This window comes from Mobula birostris, chromosome 5, assembly GCF_030028105.1.
Source record: "Mobula birostris isolate sMobBir1 chromosome 5, sMobBir1.hap1, whole genome shotgun sequence".
NCBI classification, from domain to species: domain Eukaryota; kingdom Metazoa; phylum Chordata; class Chondrichthyes; order Myliobatiformes; family Myliobatidae; genus Mobula; species Mobula birostris.
Genome location: NC_092374.1, coordinates 10,952,056 through 10,979,378, shown reverse-complemented (window position 1 = coordinate 10,979,378; position 27,323 = coordinate 10,952,056). Strand labels below are relative to the sequence as shown.

Genomic DNA, 27,323 nt, shown 5'->3' with positions numbered 1-27,323 from the left:
TTCTGGGTGTGGCTTGTTGGGCCAGAAGGGCCTGTCCCAAACTGTCTCTCTAAACAAATAAATAAATAAAATTCAAAAACAAACAAACATAATAATAATTAATTAATTAATAGATAGCTGGATAATGCCCACTAAGCCCGTTTGGATTAAGTCTCAATATCAATGCTCACTTCAAGGCACTCTTTCACGCCGTGGGCACCAGAGCAAGACACCACAGAGACAAGCCAGCATCTGTAAGATATCTAAACCAGCAAATATGCAGTCCACAGAATGAAAGGAACTGGGAAAATCACTTACAGAGCAAAACATGCAAATATATGCAAAGATAAAGGTTTTATTTGTATTATGGGAGTTCGAGGAGATAAAGTCTTGTGCAACTGCACATCTAACCAAAGCTGTGTTTAGGAACAAATTAGACTGAATTTATTTTTTGAGCAAGTAAGGAAGAATTTTGAGAGTAGGGCAATGGATGTTATCTATAATTTTCCAAAGACCCTCTGGTACGCTGATCCACAAGATAAAGTCATGATATCCACAACGCATCAGTAAACTGGATCCCAAATTGGCTTGGTCATAGAAGAGGGAAATGGTAGATAGATGTTTCTAATAGGAGGTGACTAATGATGCTCTGCAGAGATCTCTGTTTACAGTATAACTCAATGACCTAGATCAGGGGTCCACGAACCCCTGGCTTCATGGTATTGGTTCATGCACAAAAAAGGCTAGGAGCTCCTGATGTAGATGAATATGTACGTAGGCAGTGCAATTAGTAAGCCTGTAGATAACGTGAACTTTGATGGAGTCATGAATAGCATGGCAGATTGTCAAAGGATACAGTAAGATATGGATCAAATGAAAATTTTAATGGAGAAATGGCTGGTGGAGTTTAACATGATGCATTTTGGGAGGTCATATTCAACAGTATACAGTAAATGACAGAATGCTGATGACCACAGAAACCTTCAGATTTCATTCCGTTGATCCACGGAAGTGGCAACACAATGTGATAAAGGAAGTGTCCTGCGTGTTTGCCTTGACTGGTCAGGGCATTGGGAATAAAAGTTGGTAAGTCATGTTGCAACTGTATAAAACTTTAGTTCGACTAACTTGGGATCAGGTTAGGAGGGATGTGGAGGCTTTGTAGAGAGTGCAAAAGTAGTTCACCAGGATTAGAGGGTACTGGCTAAAAGAAGAGATTGGACAAATTTGGGTGATTTACACTGGAGGGTTGGGTGAAAGGGGAGCAACCCAGTCAAAGTATATAAAATTGTGAGAGAGAACGGACAGGGTAGATGGTCACTTTTCCCCAGGATGTCAAAATCCGGAGAGAGTGAAGTTCAAAGTATATCTGTCACTATATATTACCTTCAGATTCCTTTTCGTGCGGGTATTTACAGGAAAATAAAGAAATACAAAACAGATTTTATGAAAAATTATATAAAGACTGACAAACAACCAACATGCTACTTGAAGATATACCATGCAAATAAAAAATAAATAAATAATACTGAGAACATGGGTTGAAAGACAGTAAGTCATGCAGTCAGTTTGGTACTCAGGCAAGTGAAGTTAACCACAGTGGTTCAGGAGCCTGCTGGTTGCAGGGTAATAAAAATGGAAGGAAATAAAATGAGATTTACAAAACTTTCTTCTTGTACAGAAAGAACCAGAGAGAATAAACTTCACTCAACTTCACTCACTTCACTTCAAGTTCAACAATGAACTGCTCTCACAATCTAGGTACCCACTTTCAAGGACTCTTCACCTCATGTTCTTGATACTTACTAGTTTATTATCATTATTTTGGTTATTTTTCTTTTTGTATTTGCACAGCTTATTGTCTTTTGCACATTGGCTGTTTGTCCGTCTTGTGTTCATTGATTCTATCACGTTTCTTTGTATTTACTATGAATGCCCACAAGAAAACGAATCTCAGGATTGTATATGGTGTGACATAATGATAATAAATTTACTTTGAACTGTGAACTTGAGTAGAAGGTGCTGGGACACATGCATGCCCAGGGGATATGGTAAAACCAGATCTAAGAGCAAATTTCAAGAGGCCTGCTGTTTTCCCTCTCCACGCCATGTGGCACATCAGGCAGCAGCCTTGCCACTTCAGCATTTCTCTTCTTTCAGTTGGCTAGCTCCATGCTCAACCCAGCATGGATAAAAGTGTGCACGGAGCCGGCCAGATTCAAACCAGGGACCGTACGCCTCAAAGTCCGGTGCTGATGCCATTACACCACCAGCTGGTTTTAAGGAGCATGAACAGGCAGGGAAAGAGAGAGATGCAGGCAGCACATGGGATTAGTTTAGATTGGCAGTGTAGTTAGCACAAACATTACGAGCCGGAGGTTCAGCTCTTGTGCTCTTCTGGTCTATTACTTCAAGTATCTGCTTGAGGCTACCAGATTATGAAATAATCCAACGCTCTAGAGTAAGGCATTACACCATACAGCTGAAAAGGTTCAAAGTTCAATTCTTAATCATACACAGCTGGCCACTGGCCCAGCAACTCAACAACATTCCAACAAACCTTTGCACACTACACGGTAGAGGAAAGATGAGCAAGGGGGTTATAGATAAGCTTTATTTGAGTTTACCATTAGCTTTATTTGTCACATCCACATCGAAATGTACGGTGAAAGGCATCAAGTTGCATGAACAAACACAGACCAAGGACAACAATCCACAAATGTCACCAACACAGCATACCCACATCTCACTAACCCTAACCGTACATCTACGGAATGTGGGAGGAAACCGGGGCACTGGGAGGAAACCTACGTGGTCACAGGGAGAACGTACCAAAAGAAGTGGGAACTGAACCCCGGTCAGTGATTGCTGGTGCTATAAAGCATTGCTCTAACCACTATGTTAGCATGCCACCCTCAAAAATCAAGCAGGAATCTTGCTGCCGCACATTTATAGAGATGACCATTGCAACTGTAGAGGTCAGGTGAAAATAGAACAGGCTGCACAAGACCAGATATTGCAGTTAGTGTCAGAGAAATCAAGGATCAATTTTACCTGCCATATATACTTACATCTATTAGGAAATTGCTGCAACATGCAAAAAAAAAATTACGAAGAACATATTTGCATAATGTGCTGGTTGGGCACGTTCAGCCAGAGACTCATTCCAGAGCGTCATAGGAAGTCATTCCTGCCTGTGGCTATCAAACTTTACAACTCCTCCCTTGGAGGGTCAGACACCCTGAGCCAATAGGCTGGTCCTGGACTTATTTCCATCTGGCATAATTTACATATTATTATTTAATTATTATGGTTTTATATTGCTATATTTATATTCTATCCTTGGTTGGTGCAACTGTAACGAAACCCAATTTCCCTCAGGATCAATAAAGTATGTCTATCTATCTAAGAATAAGTCAGAAGTTAAAGCACAGATATAGATTAAAATGTGCATAAATATATAAATATCAGCATGTATAGTAGGTTCTGGTTAATTGGGACATATCGGAACCAGTACATTTTGGTCCAATTAAATGAAATTTCATGAAAATAGTTAAAAAGGTATAACAAAGAAACTACTGTTTAACTGAGTAACTATTTATGAATGTAAATGAAATATAAAACGAACTAGAATACTATCAACACTACCTACTGTACTATAAAACTATGCACTAGTTCCTAGTAATTATCAAAAGAGGAATTAATCCAGTTCACGCTGCCGCATTTTATTGATTGACTTGTAAATGAACAAAATCAGCAGGTAATGGACTGCCTTCAAATAAATCTTTCAATGACTGCATCCTCCAAATCTTCACTTTCATTGTAACATTCAAGATGATTGTCAATACCTTCAAATTGTTTATAGTTCCTAACTTGTTGAAGTAGTGAAATCATTTTATTTTCCGCTCCTGGCATCTCCAAGCCTGAATGCTTGAAACCACAGACAGCAAAACAGTGAGTTCTGGATTGTCTTACTACTTGTTACTTGCCAACTATCAGTGACGACAATCACTGCTTTACGAACACAAACGTGCAAGTGACGCTATTTAAAAACGGTTTGTTCTAATGGCCACACGACATGCAAGCAATTGACAAGAGTTAGAAGTCTCCTGTCTCAAATACGTGGCGTAGGGTCTCAAAATGTGAAGGGAATCCCAGCTGCTTGCTCAATTTGTTCTTGTTCTTTTAGACTTGCCCCAAGTAAGTGGCGGCCACGATTAAATGACGGCCCAATTAACCAGAATCCACTGTATTTACAATGCAAACAGCATTATAAAAAGTGGTTTGAAGTGATTAAATTCTGGAGTACCAACTGGATTCAAGGAGTAAGGTCTTGGTATAGCAGCATACATATTGTACTAAATGGCATCGAGAAGCGTATTGTCTAGAATGACTTGCAGTGTATGTACAGCACATTGCTCAGTGATCACACAAACTAGCTCAGTCAGTAAATACTAACATAACATTGTTTCAAATAGAGGAGAGCTTAACCAGTAAGAATGACCCATGAATAGACCAAGGGAAGAGCTATGGCAGAATTATCAAATTGTTGAGATAGTACCAACTCCCTCCTCCTTTCCTGCAGTACAGGGACACTTCATCTTCCTTTGACCTCTCTCAGCTCATGGATGAAATGCAGTCACAAAGGCACCAGACTAAACTAATCACGGTAATAATTACAGGCAATGCATAAGCAGGAGGCAGGGGGAGGGCAGCCATTTCACTTTACAGGGCCAATTGGGGTTCAATTCCTGCGACTGTCTGTACGGAGTTTGAAAATTCTTCCTGTGACTAGGTGGCTGCTCCCACATCCCAAAAATGTACAGGTTAGGATTAATGAGTAGTGCCGAGCTATGCTGACGATGGAAGCATAGACTGAGATGGTTGTTGACGCAAAACAATACATTTCACTATACGTTTTGATGTACAAGTGACAATGCTAATCTATATACTGATTTCAGCAGATCCTTCTAAATATTTATCAGTCATAAAGAAAGCTGTTGGCACATTGGCCTTCATAAATCAAAGTATGGAGTACCGGAGATGGGATATTATGTTGAGGATGTACAAGACATTGGTGTATTATTTGCAAATTTGGACACCTACCTACAGGAAAGATGCAAATAAGTTTGAAGGAGTACAGAGAAAAATTATTAGAATGTCGACAGAATTGGTAGACCTCAGTTATAAAGAAAAATTAAATAGGTTAGGACTTTATTTCTTGGAACAAAGAAAATTGAGAGAGGAGTTCATAGAGATACAAAATTGTGTATAAGATGATGAGAGGTATTGATTGTGTGGATAGTCTGAGGCTTTTTCCCAGGGCTGAAATGGCTAACACGAGAGGGCACAGTTTTAAGGTGCTTGGAAGTAGGTACAGAGGAGATGTCAGGGGTTAAGTTTTTTTTAAACGCAGAGAGTGGTGAGTGCATGGAATGGGCTGCCGGCGATGGTGGTGGAAGCAGATACAATAGGGTCTTTTAAGAGACTCCTGAACAGGTATATGGAGCTCAGAAAAATAGACGGCTATGGGTAACCCTAGGTAATTTCTCAGGTAAGGACATGTTCGACACAGCTTTGTGGGCCGAAGGGCCTGTATTGTGCTGTAGTTTTCTACGTTTCTAAAATTATGAGGGGTATAAATAGGGTAAATATACAAAGGTTAGGTAGGACTACAACCAGAGGTCATGGGTTAAGTGTGAAAGGTGAAAAGTTTAAGGAGAACAGGAGGGGAAACTTCTTCACCCACTGGGTCATGAGAGAGTGGAATGAGCTGCCAGCACAAGTGGTGCATGCGAGCTCGATTTCAACGTCTAAGAGAAATTTGGATAGGTACATGCATGGTAGGGGTATGGAGGACTCTGGTCTCTTTGCATGACGATGGGAGGAGACAGTTTAAATTGTTTGGCACAGACTAGATGGGCCAAAGGGCCTGTTTCTGTGCTATACTTTTCTATGACTCTAGTTATTCTAAATAATTGATCAGTACTCAATACCAAATACCAATCTGTTACAGCACAGCAGCCATTCAGCCCATTGAGTCCATGTCAGCTGGCCTGTAGAGCAATCTCATTCTCCCCCTTTACTTTTCTGTAGCCCTACACGTTAATTCTCTCTCTCCTTTGATTCACATTGGTACTTTCAGTACTGTGCAGAAGTCTTATACACAGCTAGGGTGCCTAAGACTTCTGCACAGTACTATAGTAATTTTATGTATTGCACTGTACTGCTGCCACAATAAAAACATTTCATGATACATGTGAGTGATGATAAACCTGATTCTGATACGGGTCTCTGTTGTGGACTGGGAATGGGAAGGGGGAGGGAGAGGGGAATCATGGTTGGGAGAAGGGGAAGGGAGAGGGGAGGGAATGGAAGCACCAGAGAGACATTCTGTAATGATCGATGAACCAATTGTTTGGAATCAAGTGAGCTTGCCTGGTGCCTCAGGGCTGGGTGTGTCTGCCCCCAACACTCCCCCACCCGCCACCCCTGGCACTCCCTCTCTGCCACCTAACCCACATCCCTCCCCCATGGCACTCCATCCTCGCCATTCCCAACTTCCTTTGCTCCCGCCAGATGTACAAACTCGCTCTCCGCTCCGCATTGACAAATACAGTACTGCGCAAAAGTCTTAAGCCATTCTTACTGTATAATTGTGCCCATGACTTTTGGACAGTACTGCAGCTACACTGAAGGGTAATTTAAAGCAGCCAGTTAGGATGTGCAAGGAATCAGGAGCACCTTGAAGCCAACATTGCCTTAACAGAACATGCAAATTCCGTACAGACAGCACCCAAGGTCAGGTTTAATCTGGGTCATGCGATGTGCCAGGCAGCAGCACCACCCTCTATACCTCTGTGCCCCCACAGTTGGTGCTCTATCCCTTCATTTTATCTGTTCCCTAGCACTTAATATTTAATATTCCTTCATTGATGTTCAAATGGGAAAACAGATCAATAGCTTGATTTTATGCTTCATTCTGGGACGTGCTCTCGTCTCTTTACTACGATCAGGAAGGAGGTAAAGCAGCCTGAAGGTCCATGCTCAGCAATTCAGAACCCATTTCTCCCCTTCCACCATCAGGCTTCTGAACAGTGCATGAATCTACCAACACTACGTCACTGCTCTTCAAGTATTCACATCAATCCTACGTCGCTGCACAGTGCTGCTGCCGCAGAACAACAAGTTTCACCTCAGCTGAGTCATTGATGCTAAACTTAGACTCTGGCATCTCTAAATGATCTAACAGGCCATTCAGTCCAACACAATGCTGTCTGTCAAAGCATTCCCATCAATCCCATTCCCTCAACTTATTTCCATGTTGGCTATTCCTCACATGCCATAAGATGATAAGATATAGGACAGAATTGGGCCATTTGCTCCATTGAGCCTGTCCCGCCATTTGATCAAGGCCAATTTATTTTTCCTCTCAACGTCATTCTCCTGCCTCTTCCTCATAACCTTTGAGGCCCCATCGACTCCACAATGGCTTTCCTGTGACCCACCTTCACAAAAACCAACAATAGTTGCGACGTGGAAGCACACGGGGAAAATCAACAGGATAACGTACAATCTCCACCTAGTGACGGACCAGACGCTGGAAATTGAACCAGGGTTGTGCAACGATAAAGATTAGTTTTATTTGTCACATGTACATCAAAACATAGTGAAATGCGTCGCCTACATTAAATCAAATCAGCAAGGACTGTGCTGGGCATCCTGCAAGTGTCACCATGCTTGCCCATGACTCACTAGTCCTTTGGACTGTGGGAGGAAACCGGAGCACCAGGAGGAAGGCCACACGGTCACGGGGAGAACGTACAAGGAACTGAACCCTGGCCAGCGGTCGCTGGCACTGTAAAGCGATGCACTAACCATGCTCGAGCTGTGAGGCAGCATCAATAACCAGACAGTTCACAGGACCGCAAAGTAAGTGACAATGAATCATAGGACAGGCAACCAGGAAGCTGGCAACGGAATTTGTTTCCAAGGGAAGGGTTAATGAGAGACCTTAAGACTGTAAGATATAGGCCATTCAGCTCATTGAGCCTGCTGGAGGGAATTCCTGGCTCTACCAAAACAGGCAAAATCACAAATATACAAGAGGCCAGAATCAGGGAACCTTTCTATTGTAAGGGCACATTTCTCAAGCTCCCCCGACATCACTCAATACAACTGGCAAAAAGGGAAATAATCTGCAAAAGTAGTTTTCAGAGTGGCATCAGGAGGCAGATAGGATAGAAAGATTAAAATCCCGACTGGCTAATCTAGCCTTTCTCAAACAGTTTATCTCCAACACATTTGTACTAATTAACAACAGGGTTTAAAAAAAAACACCAGGACCGTTGAATGAAGAAACCACCTCACAGTATACCATGGACTGTGGACTCAGTCTCCAAGACAAGCATGAACAACACTGGAGAATCTGATGGCAGCTCGCCAGTCTACCCTACACAAAACCTAAACAAACTCAAGTTTGAGGGGCTACTGTTCTCCACGATGAGGAAGCGTGGAAGATTGCCAAAGCAAAATAAAAACCTTCTGTTCTGCTGCACAGAGATGCACACACCCAGCCTAGCTGATAAAATGAAACCCTATCACGGTTCCCAATTCTCACACCAGACGAGGTTTTGCAAAGGACATCCAACAGCCTTGGAACCACATCAAGGAAAGCAAGCATTTTCTTCAATGGCACAATATATACAATACCAACAATCACAACCTCAGCTGAATCCTCGATGGCTCAGAATGTTGTACGCAACACAGTACAGAAACCCGCCAACAGTTACTGGAGTTCGAATCCGGGTCATAGACCAATACAGCAGTTACAGGACCTTCAGGCCAACCAGTCTGTGCCACCACAGTGCACACTAAGCTAGACCCAATTTGCTGTGTTTGGTCCATCCAAGCCCACCCCTCCAAGTGCTTCTTTTGACACTATTGTATCTGTTTCAACCACTTCTTCCGGCAGCCTAGTCTGCCCCTTCTGTGTCAGGGGTTCCCAACCTGGGGTCCAAGGACATCTTGCTGAATGGTATTGGTCCAAGGCATAAAAAAGCTGGGGAACTCCTAAATTCCCCCTCACCTTAAATCTGTTCCCCTTAGTTTTGGACCTCCCTTCCTGGGGGCGGGGAAAGATTTACCACCCACCTTATCTATGCCTTTCATGATTTTGGTACACTTACATAACATCACCACCTTCAGTCCCCTACATCGCGGAATAAAGTCCTAACCCGGCCAATTTCTCCCCGTACCTCAGGCCCTCTAGTCCTGACAACATCCTCATAATGAAGGATTTAAGTTGAGCAGGTAAAGTGGAGAAGCTTTGGATGTTTTTTAGATAGAGTTTTGTTGAGAGTATGTGTGTGGCGCGTGGCCAGGTGGTTCAGGCGTTGGACAGGTGATCAGAAGGTCGTGAGTTCGAGCCCCAGCCGAGGCAGCGTGTTGTGTCCTTGAGGAAGGCACTTAACCACACACTGCTCCAGTCCACCCAGCTGAAAATGGGTACCGGCAAAATGCTGGGGGTTAACCTCACGATAGACTGGCGTCCTATCCGGGGGGAGTCTCGTACTCTCAGTCACTTCAAGCCACAGACTTCAATTTTGTTGAGAGTGGATCTGAGACAAATTTAAAATTACTCATTGTCTTGAGAGAATGGACAGAGAATCAGAATCAAGTTAAATATCACTGGCAGATGTCATGGAATTTGTGGCAGCAGTACATTGTAAAGCATGATAATAAAATTACACGATAATTATAGTGGGTAAATTAAATTAGTGCAAAAAAAGGGAAAATAGTAGCAAGGTAGTGCTCGTGGGTTCAATGCCCATTCAGACATCTGACGCTGAAGCTGTTCCTGAATCGCCTGTGTATCTGTCACTTTGGACTCCGGTACATCCTGTACAAGAGAAGAGGGTATGTCATGAAACAACTGCTGCTAGCCAAAGGATCAATAATTTAAGGATACAGAATGAAGGCAAAGGGCAGAACTATAGTGATATTCTAGGAGTGGTTAGTAGCAGAGATTCTCCAGAAGAAGCAATGGATGTAAATTCACAGAACACTACAACACAGTACAGGCCCTTCAGCCCACAATGTTGTGCCAACCTTTTAAACTACTCAGAGATCAATTTAACCATTCCCTCCTATATAGCCCTCCATTTTAATATCATTCTTCTTAAATGTTCCTAATATATTTGCCCCCATCACCACCGCGCCAGCGCGTTCCACACACTACCATTCTCTGTCCTTTCCTCCAATCACCTTCAAATTATGCCCCCTTGCATAATTTCCGCCCCGGGGAAAAAGTCCCTGGCTGTTCATTCTATCTGTGCCTGTCATCTTGTACACCTCTATGAAGTCACCTCTCATCCTTCTCTCCAAAAAGAAAAGACTGCAAGCAAATGAATCTCAGGGTTGTATATAGTGACATTTATGTAGTTTGATATAAATTTACTCTGAACTTTGAAGCCCTAGCTCACTCATAAGACATAGTCTCGAATCCAGCTAGGATCCTGGTAAATCTGCTCCATATCCTCTCTAAAGCTTCTGCATCCTAAATGGATCATTGTATTTTTTAAAAATTGTATAAATACATAAAAAGAAATGTGCAGGAGGATGAGCAAACTAGTCCAATCATTCTAGCATAAAGCAAAAATTGATCCAAACAGCTTATTCAACCAAACCAATTCATACTACTAGTCTCTAAATCCAAAAGGATAGCTCTCCTTTCCTTCTTGTACACTTAGCTATCTTTAAGTTTATTGGTACAGTCTCCTCAACGTCATAACGAGTTCCACATTCTTGCAACTGAGTTTCCTTTCTTGTAACACCTATGATAACATCCTCTATTCTCTCAAGTGATAACAACGCTTTTTTCCTATCAAAAACAAAAAAAAATCCTTGATAGATCTGAATTAGGTCATCCATAGCTTGCCCTTTTTGAGAGAAGCAGAACAAAATGTTCATTCTTTGCTGACAAGTGACTTCACAGTTGTGGCATCGCGCAAATCGTTTCTACACCCTCTCCAGTCACTTCACATCTTTAACAGAATGACAACCACAACTGTACAAGTGTTAAGTGTAGCCCCATCCAAGTTCTACACCATCTTTAGCACAAATTAAGCTTTGCAGTATTATTAGGGAGGGTGAAGTACGCATGCACCCATCTATGTCAATGGCGTTGAATTTGAGTGCTTCAAGTTTCTAGGTGTGAATATCACCAGTAGCTGTCCTAGCCCAACAATCTTGACATCGTGGTCAAGAAAGCTCACCAACTCCTCTACTTCCCCAGGAGGCTAAAGAAATTCAGCATGACCCTGTTGAGTCTTAACAATTTTTATTGATGCACCATAGAAAGCATTCGGTCTAGATGCGTAACAGCTTGGAATAGCAACTGTCTGCAGGTGACCTCAAGAAACTGCAGAGCTGTGGAGACAGCTCAGCACGCCACAGGAAGAAGCCTCCCTCTATAGACTGCTTATGTTTCTGACTGCCTCAGTAAAGCAGCCAAAGAGCCCAACCACCCTGACATTCTCTCTTCTCCCCTCTCTCACTGGGCAGAAGATACAAACGCTCAAGGACAGCATCCATGCCACTTATCAGACTCTTGAACAGACCTCACATGATAAAATGAACTCCTGCCCTCACAATCTACCTCCTTGTGGTCTCGCACTTTATCGTTAATCTGCATTGACTTCTCAGTAGCTTTTACACTTTCTTCTGCATTGTTAGTTTTACCTTATTCTAGCTCAATGCACTGTGTAATAATTTGATCTGTATGACCAGTGCACAAGACAAACTTTTCACTGTATGTTCATACACCTGAAAATAATGAGCCAATACCCATGGACACAAAGCCTGATCGTTCTGCTTGCCGCTCAGACTGGTGCTGAAGCTATGTCCTGCCCCGGGCTTCATGTTTGCAAGCTTCACACAATTGGCCCCACTGTCTGATAAACTGAGCCTGAGGCTGTGGGCATGCTCCAAGTCTATGGACTCACTTTTGTTCTGAATTCTGTTGTTTGCTTTTATTGTTTGCACCATTTATGGTTTTTATCCCCCTCGCTGCTCATTGGGTGCTTTTTTTTTAAAAATTGGGTTCTTTGGGCTTTTGGCTGCATCACTGTCTGGTATGGAGGGGCTACTGCACAGGACCAAAAGAAGCTGCAGAAGGTTGTAAATCTAATCAGCTCCATCTTGGGTACTAGCCTACAAAGTACCCAGGACATCTATAGGGAGCAGTGTCTCAGAAAGGCAGCGTCCATTATTAAGGACCTCTAGCACCCAGGGCATGTCCTTTTCTCACAGTTACCATCAGGCAGGAGATACAGAAGCCTGAAGGCGCACACTCAGCGATTCAGGAACAGCTTCTTCCCTCTGCCATCCGATTACTAAATGGACATTGAACCTGTGAACACTACTTCACTTTTTTTAATACACAGTATTTCTGTTTTTGCACGTTTTTAATCTATCAATTTACATAATTGATTTACCTGTTTATTTATTATTTTTATTTTATTTATTTTTCTCTGCTAGATTATGTATTGCATTGAACTGCTGCTGCTAAGTTAACAAATTTCATGTCACATGGCTGTTGATAATAAACCTGATTCTGATTCTTGTTTAGCGGCTCCCTGTAAGCAGACGAATCTCAAAAGGTTGCACAATTTATACATACTTTGATAATAAATGTACTTTGAAATCTGATTCAATTACAATTATTTAAAACAGATTTGGCCCACAAGTTTAAGCTGCCACTTTGGCAAAAGGTGCAGAGTCAAGAAATGCTACACGGAATACCAATCTGTATGAAACTCCCTAGTGGGCTCCAGAACATTTATTTTCCAGTAAACAAGGCATTACTCCTGGGAACATTTCATTTTCGTTAGTATGAAGCCACAGATGTTGCACAGCAAGTAAAAAGATATGCAAAAGGTCTTGTGACCTTGAATCCTCACATCGATTACCCTCCTTCTACAACCCCCTCCTTCTCATGCACCACCTCTTCCACCAGAAACAGAGCTAATTTTTATTTAAAGATACTCAATAGTAACAGCCCCTTCCGGCCCAATAAGTCCACGGCCTATTACAACCACATGACCAACTCACCTACTAACCCATTTGTCTTCGGAATGTGGGAGGAAACCAGAATCCATGTGGTCGCAGGAAGAGTGTACAAACTCCTTACAGGCAGCAGGTCAATGGCACTGTATCAAAGTTGCTGTAGTCAGCGTTCACCAGCAACTTTGATGCGTGTTGCCTGAATTTCCAGCATCTGCAGAGTTCCTCGTGTTTGCACTGGCACTGTAATAGCATTATGGTAACTGCTACACTTAACAAAGATTCCGAAATACTATCGCCTAAAACATCAGTACACATGGGAGACGTGAGAGGAGATTACATGCGAGCAGGATGCTGACTATGGTCAGAATTATTTTCCTGGAGCCACCAAAGTGCTCTGGAGTCAACCTATGGGTATTAAATTCACAAACAGACGGAAATGGTTACACCCTCTGGCCAATATTAGTCCCTGCAAATCAACATCACCAAATCAGATCCGTTCATTATCGCACACTGGGGCAGCACAGGTTCCCAAAATGCTTCCCAGCTAGCAGAGTGCAGACACGCACATGGGGCACAGCAAGATCTCATAAGGGGAGGTGCTGACCCTTTAACCTACTCTTAAGATTATCACCACTTTATATTATAATGTCAAAATTGCCAATTGGAATTAGCAGCATCTTTGAATAGAACAAGGTGGCAGATGAAAAGGTTGGCCACCGCAACCTGCCACCATCACCCCAAGTAGAACTGAAACCTGGAGAAGTTACGGGAAACCAGGGTGCCACAGGAGTGTACAGGTTAGCACAATGCTCTTACCACTCAGGCTGGTGGCTGGAGTTCAATTCTGGTGACCTCAGTAAGAAAGTTTGTATATACTTCCAGTGTGTGCGTGGGTTTCTCCCGGGTGCTCTGGTTTCCTACCACAGTCCAAAGATGTACTGTTAGTAGGTTAATTGGTCATTGTAAATTTCCTGTGAGTAGGCTAGGGTTAAATCAGTCGGTGACGTAGCTCAGTGGGCCAGAAGACCGCTGTATCCCTAAATAAATAAATATCTAGAAAAAGTAATGAGAGTGAAGGGCAGAGCAAAGGCAGATGGAATTTAATGCTGATAAGTGTGGAACGGTGACTTTGGGAGGTCTATTAGGGATACCTACACAGTAGGCAGGGTTCTGAAGGCATACTGAGAAACAAATAGGCAGCACGGTAGTGTAATGGTTAGCGTAATGCTTTACAGGACCACTGGAAACAATTCCTGTACATTCCACCCATGGCCATGTGCGTTTTCTATGGGAGGGTCCCGTTTCCAAAGGTGCACAGGTTAGGGTTAGTAAGCTGCGGGCATGCTACATTGCCAATGGTGACACTAGCAGACTACCCTCCCCAACACATCCTTGACACAAACAAGGCATTTCACTGTATTTTCCAATGTGAATAGAAGAAACAGGACTAGTCTACAGTTGTGGAATTCTCCTCTGGAACCACGACAGAGGTAGCATTAAAACAGTAGTTGATGTTGGTTGAGTATTTCAGAGGCCAGGATCACTGATGTGAATCAAGCTGAAAAAAAGCCAAGAGCTGGGAAGTCAAACCCTGGAACTTATGAAGTCAGTGGTGCCCCAAATAAGCAGATCACATCTGTGTTTAAAAAAGAAAATCCAATTTAGAAAGATCCCCAGTGAAGAAAACCTTCTATTTTGTGAGAGTAAAACAGAACTCATACTAGTAGCAAGAGGCTTACGTCATTTCAACAAAATGATATGTGCTGCTTATCTGTATTAGTAACACACAGAACAACGCCGAGATATAGGGAGGCAATCCCAGCACTTAGGCACTGAGCAACACAAGGCCACGTCAACTGATGTGGGCAAAAGGTGCACAAGGCCAAAACTGAAGAACCAGTAAGATGTCAGAGGGCTGCAGAGATAGGGAGAGTCAACGCTACAGAGGGATTTGGCATTGTCAATGAACAAGCTATGTAATTTGTTTGTTCCAATAAAACAAACAAGACTTGATCTCTGGACTCTGCGAAGTGGGAACAATTAGAGGAACACTGTCCTGACACAGCCGTTGGGAGGAGGGAAATAAATAAAGTGGGCTGGGTGGACTCAATGGTAGAGGACGCACTGCCAGGGGAACACTCGGCTCAAAATACAATCAAGAGGTGAATCCTGTATCACAGAGGGCTGGAAAACTAGGTGGGAAGAACAATGAAAACTAAGCAAAACTGTGTCCGCTAAAAATATGAAATAAGAGGAGGAAACTGGGAAAACTTATCAGTCAGAATTTGCGCAAAGCAAAATGGTAGCATTTCAGATCTGTGAACCTTTGTTAGAACTTGAAATCGCAATCAGTTCTGGCAAGGGCTGGAAATAACTGCTTATAGAACACAGAACACTACAGCACAGTACAGACCCTTTGGCCCACAATGTTGAGCTGACCTTTTAACCTAGTACAAGATCAATCAAACCCTTCCCTTCCCATGTAGCCCTCCATTTTTCTTTCACACAAATTCCTAAGAGTCTCCTAAACGTCCCTCCACTACCACCCTTGGAAGCACGTTCCACCTGGCCACCAGTCTATGTAAATAAAATCTTACCTCCAACGTCCCCCTATAATTTTTTCCAATCACCTTAAAATCATGCATCTTCATATTAGCCATTTCTGCCATAGGGGAAAAAAGTCTCTGGCTGTCCACTTGATCCAAGCCTCTCATCTATTGTACAGTACTGTGCAAAGGTCTTAAGCACACATATATAACTAGGACTGTATTACGTATTGGACTATACTGATGCCACAATAAAACTGATACATGTGAGTGATGATAAACCTGATTCTGATATGGGTGTCTATTGTTGACTGAGAGTGGGAAGTGGGCAGGGAGAGGGGAATCGTGGTCGGGAATCGGGGAGGGAGCTGGCAGCACCAGAGAGACATTCTGTATTGATCAATTGTTTGGAATCAAATGGCCTTCCCTGGTGTCTCAGGACTAGGTGCCTGCACTCGTGCCACCCACTGCCCCTCCTCCTCTGCCACCTGTCTCACACCCCTCCCGCAGCACTCTACCCTCGCCATTGCCAACATCCTTTGCTCCCGCCAGATTTACAAACTCACGCTCCACTCGACGTTGACAAATACACGTACTGTGCAAAAGTCTTAGGCAGCCTAGCAGCTCAAACTCAATCCCTCAAATAACAAAGGTGAACACACCATATACCTCATTAGCAACACGTATCAAGCCCTGCAACAACGTTCAGAAGCAAAAGACAAAAAATAACTCTCTCACTAGCTCTTACTAGCTCTTCCTTCAGTTGGTCCTGACGAAGGGTCTCGGCCCGAAACGTCGACTGTACCTCTTCCGAGAGATGCTGCCTGGCCTGCTGCGTTCACCAGCAACTTTGATGTATGTAACTCTCTCACCTTATCTGCCCATCACTTCCCTCTGATGCTCCTCCCCTTCCATTTCTTCCACGGTCTTCTATCCTCTCCTATCAGATTCCCCCTTCTTCGACCCTTTATCTCTTTCCCAAATCAACCTCCCAGTTCTACTTCCCAGTTTCACCTATCACCTGCCACCTTGTACTTCTTCATCCCCTCCCCCCACGTTCTTATACTGACTTCTCCTCTTCCTTTCTGGTCCTGAAGAAGGGTCTCGGCCTGACACGGCAACTGTTTATTCTTCTCCATAGATGCTGCCTGGCCTGCTGAGTTCCTCCAGCATTTTGTGTGTGTTGCTTTGGATTTCCAGTACACCAAAACATACAATGAAACGTGTAATTTGTGTTAACAACCAACCCAACCCAAGAGGCAGGCAGCAAGTGTCGCCACACATTCCAGCGCTAAAATAGAGTGCCACAATGTTCAGCAGACCAACTTAAATAACAGCAAGAACAGGACAACAGTAACAAAGCAACCCCCGTTCCACACGCAGGCTGTTCTCTGCCTCCTGACCCAAGCCTCCAGTGAACTGAACCATTAGATTTAATGGTCACTGTAAACACCACAGCATTTACAACAGCTGGAACTCAGATTCCAGGAACCAAAGGGTGGATAGAGGGCCTGATAATAAACTGAATGTCCGAGAGGTAACTCAAGGCCTCAGCTTGGGGTTGGATTTCCTGCCAAATCAGAATCAGTGCTACTCTGTAAACTTTTATTACTAGATAATCAGGAGCAGACTACCCTTGAGGTTTCAAATTTCTAGCCCCCAACAGGGAATCTCCAACAGCATCCAGTTTGCCAGAGGGGGATGGGGGCAGTGGTTAACTGGAACTGCAATCCTGAAGACATTTCAGAATCTAAAAAAAATCTAAGTCTCGTTGAGGTCTCCGTTCAGACTTAATTTAGGTTTGTAGAGATGGTTTTGGGGACAGAGAGGGGAGTTAGGGAGTCGGGTCACAGTCTAAGGACAGGCCAGCGTCTCGGTTAGTAAGGGTTGTGGGCAGCAGAATGTGTGGTGACGCTTGTGGGCTGCCGTCAGCAAACCCTGGGGTGTGTTGGTCGTTAACGCAAGCAACATGCTTCACTATATGCTTCAATATATATGTGACATTTGAATCTGAACTATTTCATCGGACGTAAAACCTTGCAAAGAATATTTTGCATTTCTACAGCTTTAGGATGACCAATCAGCATAATCCTTCTGGAATGCAGTCACTATTGTAAAATAAAATTTCCACAAAATCTGATCATGGCCATAAGTTCTGTTCATATAATGCTGCCGCAGCTATGTACAGTGTATATTGATCGGGATACCTCAGGTTTCAAAAGTTCAATTTATTGTCAAAGCATGTATGTACAATACAACTCTGACATTTGTCTTCACCAGATAGCCACTAAATACAGAAGGACCATGGGTGTTGATGAAAGACAGACAAAAGCTCTCCCCGACACGATAAAAGAAACAAAACTCAGACCCCAAAGATTCCCTCTCCCAATAGCAAAAAAACAACAGTAACAATCCCCAACCTCCTCATACGCAAAAAACAAGTGTCAATAACAGTTCCCGACCCCCTCACTCACAGAAAACAACAGCAACAGTAGCACCAAACCCCAACCACACTCTTACACATAAAAAAAATCAGATCACCCACCTGCCAATCAGCCACAAGAAAGAAAACACCAAGAAAATGAAGGAAACCAGTATAAAGTATAGTCCACTAATCACATAAATCTCAGAATATTGGAAACGTTTTTTGTCTGCATGCGAGGCAGCTGTCCTTCCATAAAGAGTTACACACAAGAGACAATACATACATGACAGTCTTTATCTATAACATTGCAACTATCAGCTGAAAGAACTTTAGAACATGGGTCATTATTTTAAAAAGGGGCAAGCACAGATTGTCATATGGCTTAAAATAGAATGAAGTTCGCCATTTGGCCTATCATTCCTATGCAATCTTCCATCCAGCACTACAACCAGTCTGAAGTAAACCCGAGTATTCAACTCGACATTTTCTCAAACATTTGAGTGGGTGGCATTTAAAAGTTCTCCCATTCCTTTAGGCTTTCCTGACAGGATTTTATCTTATCTGTTTACCCAATTGTTTCACACCCAAAAAATAAACCTGCCTTCTCTAAGTCCTTGATTCATCGATTGTACACTTCCTGTTCCACAGCCCAACTTTATACACGTTGTCAGTAGCTACTGAATGAAAGTGTTTTCTACAAGCATGAAAGAGTTTTATTTGTATCGTATCTTACTCCAAATACTGCCTCACAGTTGGCACGTGGCCAAGTGGTTAAAGTGTCGGTCTAGTGATTGCTAGTTCGAGCCTCACCTGAGGCAGCGTGCTGTGTCCTTGAGCAAGGCACTTAACCACACATTGCTCTGCGACGACACTGGTGCCAAGCTATATCGGCCCTAGTGCCCTTCCCTTGGACAACATCGGTGGCGTGGAGAGAGGAGACTTGCAGCATGGGCAACTGCCGGTCTTCCATACAACCTTGCCCAGGCCTGCACCCTGGAAACTTTCCAAGGCGCAAATCCATGGTTTCACGAGACTAACGGATGCCTAATACTGCCTCACAATAGCTTGCAAACAAAGACATAACTCTGAATTGAAGTTCATGTTGTAAAGCAGCCAATTTGCTCACACTAAGTTCCCATGAACAGTAAAATGATAATCACCAGATAATCAGTTTTAGCAATTGTTAAAGGGAAAAGAATAATGGCCGGTACACACTGAAAAACTCCCTAGAAGTATTGCATGAGCTCTTTCATACTCATCTGAGAGAGCTGAAGATGAAGACTAAGCAAGTCCCTAAGGCATAGGAGCAGAATTAGACCATTTGGTTCCTTGCGTCTGCTCAGCCACTTGATCCAGGTAGATTTATTTTTCCTCTCGGTGTCAATTTCTTGTCTTCTCCTCATAACCTTTGACACCCTGACTAATCAAGAACCTATTAAACTCCACTCTGTATATACTGTACCCAACAACTTGGCCTCCACATCCATCAGTGACAATGAATTTCACAGATTCACCACGTTCCAGCTAAAGAAATTCCTCATCATCACTGTTCATCATGTCCTTCTGTTCTGAGATTGTACCCTCTGGTCCTAGACTCCCTCACTACTGGGAATATCCTCTGCCCATCCATCCATCGAAGCTTTCAACTTTTGGTAGTTTACAATAAGGTCATCCAAGATATGGCACCAACTGTGGGGTAGGTCCTGAATGCTGCACTGGGCAATGATGCTTAGGTCTATGGGATGGCACTAGATCCAACAAACTTGCCAGCATACCCACAGCTGACAGTGACTAAGCAAGAATGTAGTGCTGAAGCTTAATAAGGCATTGGTCAGACCATACTTGGAATATTGCGAGCAGTATTGGGCCCGTTATCTAACAAAGGACGTGCTGAGATTGGAGAGGGTCCAGAGAAGGTTTATGAAAATAACCCCAAGAGTGAAATGGGTAACATATGAGGACCATTTGATGGCTCTGGCCAGAATGAGGGGAGGAATCTAATTGAATGTTGAAAGGACATGGTGAGGATGCTTCCGACAGAGGGTGAGTCTAGGACCAGAGGACACAACATCAGAATACAAGGACGTCCCTTTAAAGCAGAGATGAAGAGGAATTTCTTGAGCCAGAGGGTGGTGAATCTGTGGAACTCATTGCCACAGGTGGTTGTGGAGGCTAAATCATTGGGTATATTTGAAGCAAAGGTTGAAAGGTTCTTGATTAGTAAGGACATCAAAAGTTACGGGGAGAAAGAAGGAGACTGGAGTTGAGAGGGATAATAAATTAGTCATGTTGGAATGGTGGAGCATCCTCATTGGGCTGAATACCTCGAGTCTGCTCCTATATCATATAAACTTATGGACAGTTGGATGTTATCAGGTTGCAGTTAAAGGTCTGCTGGCATTTTCATTCTCAACTGCACACCTTCACAATGCTTTGCTAGGACAAAGAGCATCCAGTTCCATAATAATTCTGTATTTGATTAGGTTAAGGCAATATTGTATAGTGATGCAGCTTCCAGTTAAATCAACTAATTAAGTACAGAACTGTTATGATAACTGTGTATTGACAACATCACTGTAATATGAACAATGGGATGTTAAACTCCGACCTGGAATAAACCTGAAATTTTGACCATTGACCCAAAAAAAGGAGCACTAGACTGTCAACTGGTCCTTTCAGGTTCTTCTGGGGAATAAACTGGCTGGTCTTACTCGGTCCTGCAACAAATAGGTTTAAGGCAGCACAATATGTATGCTGGACTTCTGAGGAAAAGATTTTCAGCACAAATGGTATCTTCCCTGCTTTCTTGTCCAGCCCCTCTACTCTTTTATCTTTCCTCTCTCTCCTGCCCTCAACCCTCCTTCCCTTTATTTCGTGATCTACTGCCTTCTGCTATCAGATTCTTTCTTCTCCAGTCCCTTGCCTCTTCCAGCTAAAAAGCAGATCTGCACAGAGCAATGGCAATAGGACAGGCAACATCCCATCAACAGGAAAATCTAGGCAGCATTTCAACTGAGGCACAGGATTCAAATCATTCCTGACTGACCATTGTTTTAGAACTCTCAGCACCGTTTCGATCAAGACTACAGCAACTACTACCTCCTCTGCAGTGGAAGTGGGCAACAAACCAGTCCAATCGGAAGCAAGCCCATCCCTGAGAATGGACCAACTCCACGCAGGGAACAGTGTGGAGAACCGGATTCACTGCTGCTCATTAGACCATGAGCTCCAAGTCTGATTTCAGCTGTTTGGTCCAAAAGCCAACTCGCCCATACCAACAATTTGAGCTCGTTGCACGTCATACTGTACGTACTTTGAAAATCAATGTACCGTGAACTTCTGAGCAGGTTATAAGGTCAGCACAACATCATTGGCCAAAGGGCCTGTACTGGTCTGCATTCTGCTTGGTCTTTCTATTCTGGAAAGCACAGTGACCTGTTCCCCACTGTACACATCTAGGTGTGGTTTAACTTCACAAAATGCATTATCTCACATGCAACTGAGTCAAATTCTACCTGTTGTATCCTTTGCCCACTTTCCCAATCGATCTCTATCTTGTTAAATTTTAAGTAACTTTCCTACACTGAACACTACGGAACAATTTTGGAGTAATATGCAAACTTTCTAATCATACCACCTACACTTTCATTCAAATCATTAATACACACGACAAGCAACAGGGCACCGAGAACCCATCCTTGTGGCACACCATTGCTTAAAGGCCACTAGTCTGAAAAAACCACAACCATCCACTAGCATCTTTTGCCTCCCATTGAGGACACTCAACATCTGGTGCAGACCTGATGGGCCAAAGAGCCCCTTCTGTCCAGTGTGGCTATGATTTTATACACTTCTTTAAATTAGATTAGCTTTGTCACATGTATATCCAAACATTACAGTTTCAACAAGCAACACAACCCTCAAGTGTTACCGTGTTTCCGGCGCCAACATAGCATGCCTGGAACTTACCAACCCATAGACCTTTGGAATGTCGGAGTCAACCAGAGCACCCAGAAGAAACCCACCCAGTCACAAGGATAGGGTACAGCGGCAGAAATTGAAACCGTGTCTCCAGCACTGTAAAAGCGCTACACTACCATGCGGCCCCCTCCACTTCAGTGCAGGAATCTAAAATGACCTAGAGATCGGATTTTATACACACGCCTTTGTAAGCACTGACCGTGTACAGTTCTGACTTGGAAATGCGTCACTGTTTCTTCAGTGTCACTGGGTCTAAATCAGGACTTTCCAACCTGGAGTCCATGGAACCATGGATTAATGGCAGAGGTCCATGGCATGAAAATGATGGGAACCCCCGGTCTAAATGCTGGAATTCCAGAGAGCAAAGTGGAAACATCTTTAGCACGCAGCAGTGCAAAGCAGCAACACACCACCAGTGACACGAGAACATTCACATGAATGGTCCCAGGGATTAAAGGCTTAACGTACGAGGAGTGTTTAATGCCTCTGGAACTGTACTCAGTGGAGCTCAGAAGATCTAACCTGGGCTCAACATATTGATGAAATAGCAAAGGAGGCAGAACAGCTGCAAAATTTCATGAGGAGTTTGAGGGGACTTGGTGTGTCACCAAAGCCTCTAGCAAATTTCTACAGATGTACCATGGAGAGCATTCTGACTGGCTGCATCACCGTCTGGTATTAAGGGTCACCGCACAGGATCAGAAAAAGCTGCAGAGGGTTGTAGACTCAGACAGCTCCATCGCGGGCACAAGCCTCAAGGGACATCTTCAAAAGACAATGCATCGAGATGGTGGCATCCATCATTAGAAATCCTCAATATCAGGGCATGTCCTCTTCTCATTGCTACCATTAGGGGGGAGGGAGCAGTGTCTGAAGACCCACACTCAATGTTCTAGGGACACCTTCTTCCCCTCTACCTTCAGATTTCTGAATGGATAATGAACGCTGTGCGCACGTGGCCAAGTGGTTAAAGCATTGGACTAGTGACCTGAAGGTCATGAGTTTGAGCCCCAGCCGAGGCAACATGTGTTGTGTCCTTGAGCAAGGCACTTAATCACACATTGCTCTGCGACGACACTGGTGCAAAGCCGTATGGGTCCTAATGCCCTTCCCTTGGACAACATTGGTGTCGTGGAGAGGGGGGACTTGCAGCATGGGCAACTGCTGGTCTTCCATACAACCTTGCCCAGGCCTGCGCCCTGGAGAGTGAAGACTTTCCAGGCGTAGATCCATGGTCTCGCAAGACTAATGGATGCCTTTAATGAACGCTTGTACACTCCCTCCCTGTTTTTTCCCTACTTATTTAATTCATATTTACATAAACACTGCACGGATACATACCAACACATTTTTATTTCTAATGGTAATATAGATGTCATATATTGTACTGTACTGCTACCTCAAAACAACAAATTTCACGACCTCTGCCTTTTATATTAAACATGATTCTGATTCAGAACTGTGCTCAATGGAGTTCAGAATGACTTGGGGGGGCAGGGGGGCGGGATTGGGTAGAAATACTGATGCCTACCGGAAACAGAAAGTGGACTTAAGAGATTTTTCCACTAGAAGAGTCTAGGATCTAAGGGCACAGTCTCAGAATAAAGGGACGCTCCTTTAAAAATGAGGTGAGAGGGAATTTCCTTAGCCAGAAGGTAGCAAATCTGTAGAAATTTGTTGCCACAAATGGCTGTGGAGGGCAAGTCATTGGGTATATTTAAAGCAGTGGTTGACAGGTTCTCGATTGGCAAGGGAGTTAAAAGTGATGAGGAGAGGCTGGGAGAAGAGGGTTTTAAAAATAAAATTAGCCATGAGTAGTGGAACACACTTAATGGGTCAAGAGGCCAAATTCAGTTCACCCACAGCCAATAAATAACTACGTTAGTCACCTCAGCTGCAGCAAACAAGAGGACGCTGCCTGGATCAAGAGGTTGGACAAACTTGGGTTGTTTTCTCTGGAGCAGCAGAGAGAAGGAAGAGTCTAAAGAGGAACTTGCAGAGCCTTGGGCTTGGGGAACTAGAGGAACACTGCCCAGTGACCTGGTGATGAAAACAGAATACAAATGTATTCAGAAGTAGAGACTGCACGCAGTTCTGATCACCTCTCTGTAGGAAGGATTTTGAGACTTTTGAGAGGATGCTACCTGGATAAGAGGGCATGTGCTATACAAGATGCTAATCAAACTTGGGTTGCTTTCTCTGAAGCAGCAAAAGCTAAGGGAAGATCTGATAAAGGTTCAGAAGATTATGAGAGGCATAGATAGAGTAGATAGACAGTATCTTCTTCCACGGGTTGAAATGCCTAATACCAGAGGATGTGCATTTAAGGTGAACGGGGTTAATTTTCAAGGAGCTGAGAAGGGCATTTTTTTTTACAAGGTGGTGGTGTGATGGTAGAGGCAGATACATTAGATACTTGTAAGAGATGTTTAGATAGGCATCTGAATGTGAGGAAAATGCAAGGATATGGGCATTGTGTAGGCAGAAAGGTTAAGGCTAGTTGGCCATTTGATTGATAATTGGTTCAGCACAACGTTGTGGGCCAAGGGGCCTGTTCCTGTACTGTAACAGTTACAATCTCGGAGTGCAGAACCCTCTGCTGGATTCTCCATTTTAGTTTTGACACTTCCATATTTGACAGACGACAGGTGAAATCTGTGGCAACAAATTCCACAGATTCACTACACTTTGGGTGCCCCTTTTTGGCTTTGATCCTCTCCTGCACACCAAACATTAGACTGCCCATTTAGCAGTCACCGACTGCCGTATTTATCTCTGAAAGCTGAAATTACAGCACGATTGCCCTATGACCCATCTTATGTACAGGAACATAATCACAAAGATAAGCAAACCGATCACAGCAAAGTAAGGCCACACAATGTCACAAGACAGTGCTGGGTATAAAAATGCCAACCCTACACCAGGATACAAATCATGGTCAGCATTCTGACCAAAAGCTCAGCAAAACCAACACGAACTTGAAGGTACAACTACCTTTGTCTCCAAGCCTTTACACTATAAAACAAACGTTGCAAGCAATGAGTGACCAAACCAGGATGTGTTTCTTTTGAGAAACAGGATGTTATGTTGAAATTTTATAAGACATTGGTGAAGCTATATTTGGGGTACTATGTGCAGTTCTAGTCACCTACCTACAGGAAAGATATCAATAAGATTTTATGAATACAGAGAAAATCTACAAGGACGTTGCCAGGACTTGACCTGAGTTATATGGAAAGGTTGAATAAATTAGGACTTTGTTCCCTGGAGCATAGGAAAACGAGGAGGGATTTGATAGAAGTATACAAAATTATGAGAGTTATAGATAGGGTAATCAAAGGCAGACCTTTGCCCCCACTGAGACTGGGTGAGACTAGAACTAAAGGTCACTGGTTAAGGGTGAAAGGTGAACTATTTAAAGGGAATCTAAAGGAGATCCTCTTCGCTCAGAAGGTGGTGAGTGTGTGGAACAAGCTGCCAGGAGAAGTGGTGGATGTGGATTTAATTTCAACATCTAAAAGAAGTCTGGTTGAGTACCAAGGCTGGGATGAGCATGGAAGGCTGTGGTCCAGGTCGTGTCAATGGGACTAGGTAGAGTAACAGCTCAGCATGGACGAGACGGGCCAAAGGCTCTGTTTCTGCACTGTGGAGCTCTAGGACTTCATTTCTCACAATTGCATCTTCAGTTCAAGAGGTACCACCACAAACTGTCTCTCTCAATACTACTTAAGTAACATCAACTTGGAAAATATACTCAGATCTGTAGCTGGAGTCACCAGCAACAGTGTTACCAACATCTGTTAGCCAAGAAAGAAATAAGCTACATCTCTTAATTACCCAAGAGTTCACCAAAAGACTCTGCTGAATATATCGAATAGGGCTGATTATATGTCATCTTACATTCTCTAGTCTCTTGGCTCTATTAGCAACCACTCAAACAATTTTAATTTTAAATAAGGCGGACAGAAAAAAGGAGGGAATGAAGATGGGCTAAGTATTTGAAAACTCAAAATGAAAAACTGCGAACTACACAGGTCTCCACCTAACAGCAACAGATTTGAAGAATTATAAAGCAGTCAGTTAGCAGGTCCAACTCAGGAACGAACGGGGAAAACGGATGAACTATAAGGACCAGATGGGTCAGGGTGAAGGTGTATTCAAGAGAAAGGTACCGATTAAACGTGAGGGTGGTGAGAGGGGGAAATAACACACAATAGAGATGGAGCTGGAGAAGGGACGGGGTTGCAAAGGTGTGTGGGGGGGAGATGGAGGGAGCGAGGTGCGATTGGGGAGGGGGTGCTCAGAGTGCGGGAGAATAGAGGGGAGCTGAGGTTGGGTGGGGAGGGGAAGGGAGAGTGCGGGGGCCGGAGGAGAGGGGAGGGAAAGGGGGAGAAGGGAGCCAATATCAGCACCGCTTCCCCCGGCCGCGGGAACAGGGGAGAGGCCGATCGGGCGGAGGACTCGGTGAAAGGAAGGGGGGAATCTTCTTGCGGCCTTGCCGCTTCTGTCCAGACCAGGGTCCCGAGGAGGGATGCCGGGGGTCGGGGAGTGGATTGCGGTTCCTTCCCTACCCCCCTCAGGGCTCGGTCTCCATCCGCCGGCTGCCGCCACGCAAACCCCGGGCGGCGGATGCGAGCCAGCTCCGTACCTTCTCTGGCCTTCAGCAGCACTGTGTTGGCCACAATATTTTCCAGCTCCATCCGCGCCCAGTGCCGCTCCCGGTGTCTCCGCTGAAGGCTCTGCCTCACAACCGCTCCGGCTGCGGCTCCGGCTCCAGCTACGGCCCGGCCCACCCCGTCATCGGCTGAAGGCTCGCCCCCAGCCCCGGCCCGGCCCGGCCCACTCCGTCATCGGCTGAAGGCCCGCCCCCAGCCCCGGCCCGGCCCACCTCCTCATCGGCTGAAGGCCCGCCCCCAGCCCCGGCCCGGCCCACTCCGTCATCGGCTGAAGGCCCGCCCCCAGCCCCGGCCCGGCCCGGCCCACTCCGTCATCGGCTGAAGGCCCGCCCCCAGCCCCGGCCCGGCCCACCTCCTCATCGGCTGAAGGCCCGCCCCCAGCCCCGGCCCGGCCCACTCCGTCATCGGCTGAAGGCCCGCCCCCAGCCCCGGCCCGGCCCCGCCCGGCCCACTCCGTCATCGGCTGAAGGCCCGCCCCCAGCCCCGGCCCGGCCCACTCCGTCATCGGCTGAAGGCCCGCCCCCAGCCCCGGCCCGGCCCACTCCGTCATCGGCTGAAGGCCCGCCCCCAGCCCCGGCCCGGCCCGGCCCGGCCCGGCCCACTCCGTCATCGGCTGAAGGCCCGCCCCCAGCCCCGGCCCGGCCCACT

General features: G+C 44.6%; 1 protein-coding gene across 1 annotated transcript in view; it reads right to left on the bottom strand.

Moving 5' to 3' along the window:
• Window positions 1-26,840, bottom strand: part of LOC140197544 (G protein-coupled receptor kinase 6-like) — a 185,599-nt gene extending 158,759 nt beyond the window's left edge. The window contains exon 1 of the mRNA XM_072257614.1: window positions 26,648-26,840. Coding sequence (XP_072113715.1) covers window positions 26,648-26,699 — 52 coding nt within the window. The 5' untranslated portion in view covers window positions 26,700-26,840. The remainder of the gene's footprint in view (window positions 1-26,647) is intronic.
• Between the last annotated feature and the right edge of the window lie 483 nt (window positions 26,841-27,323).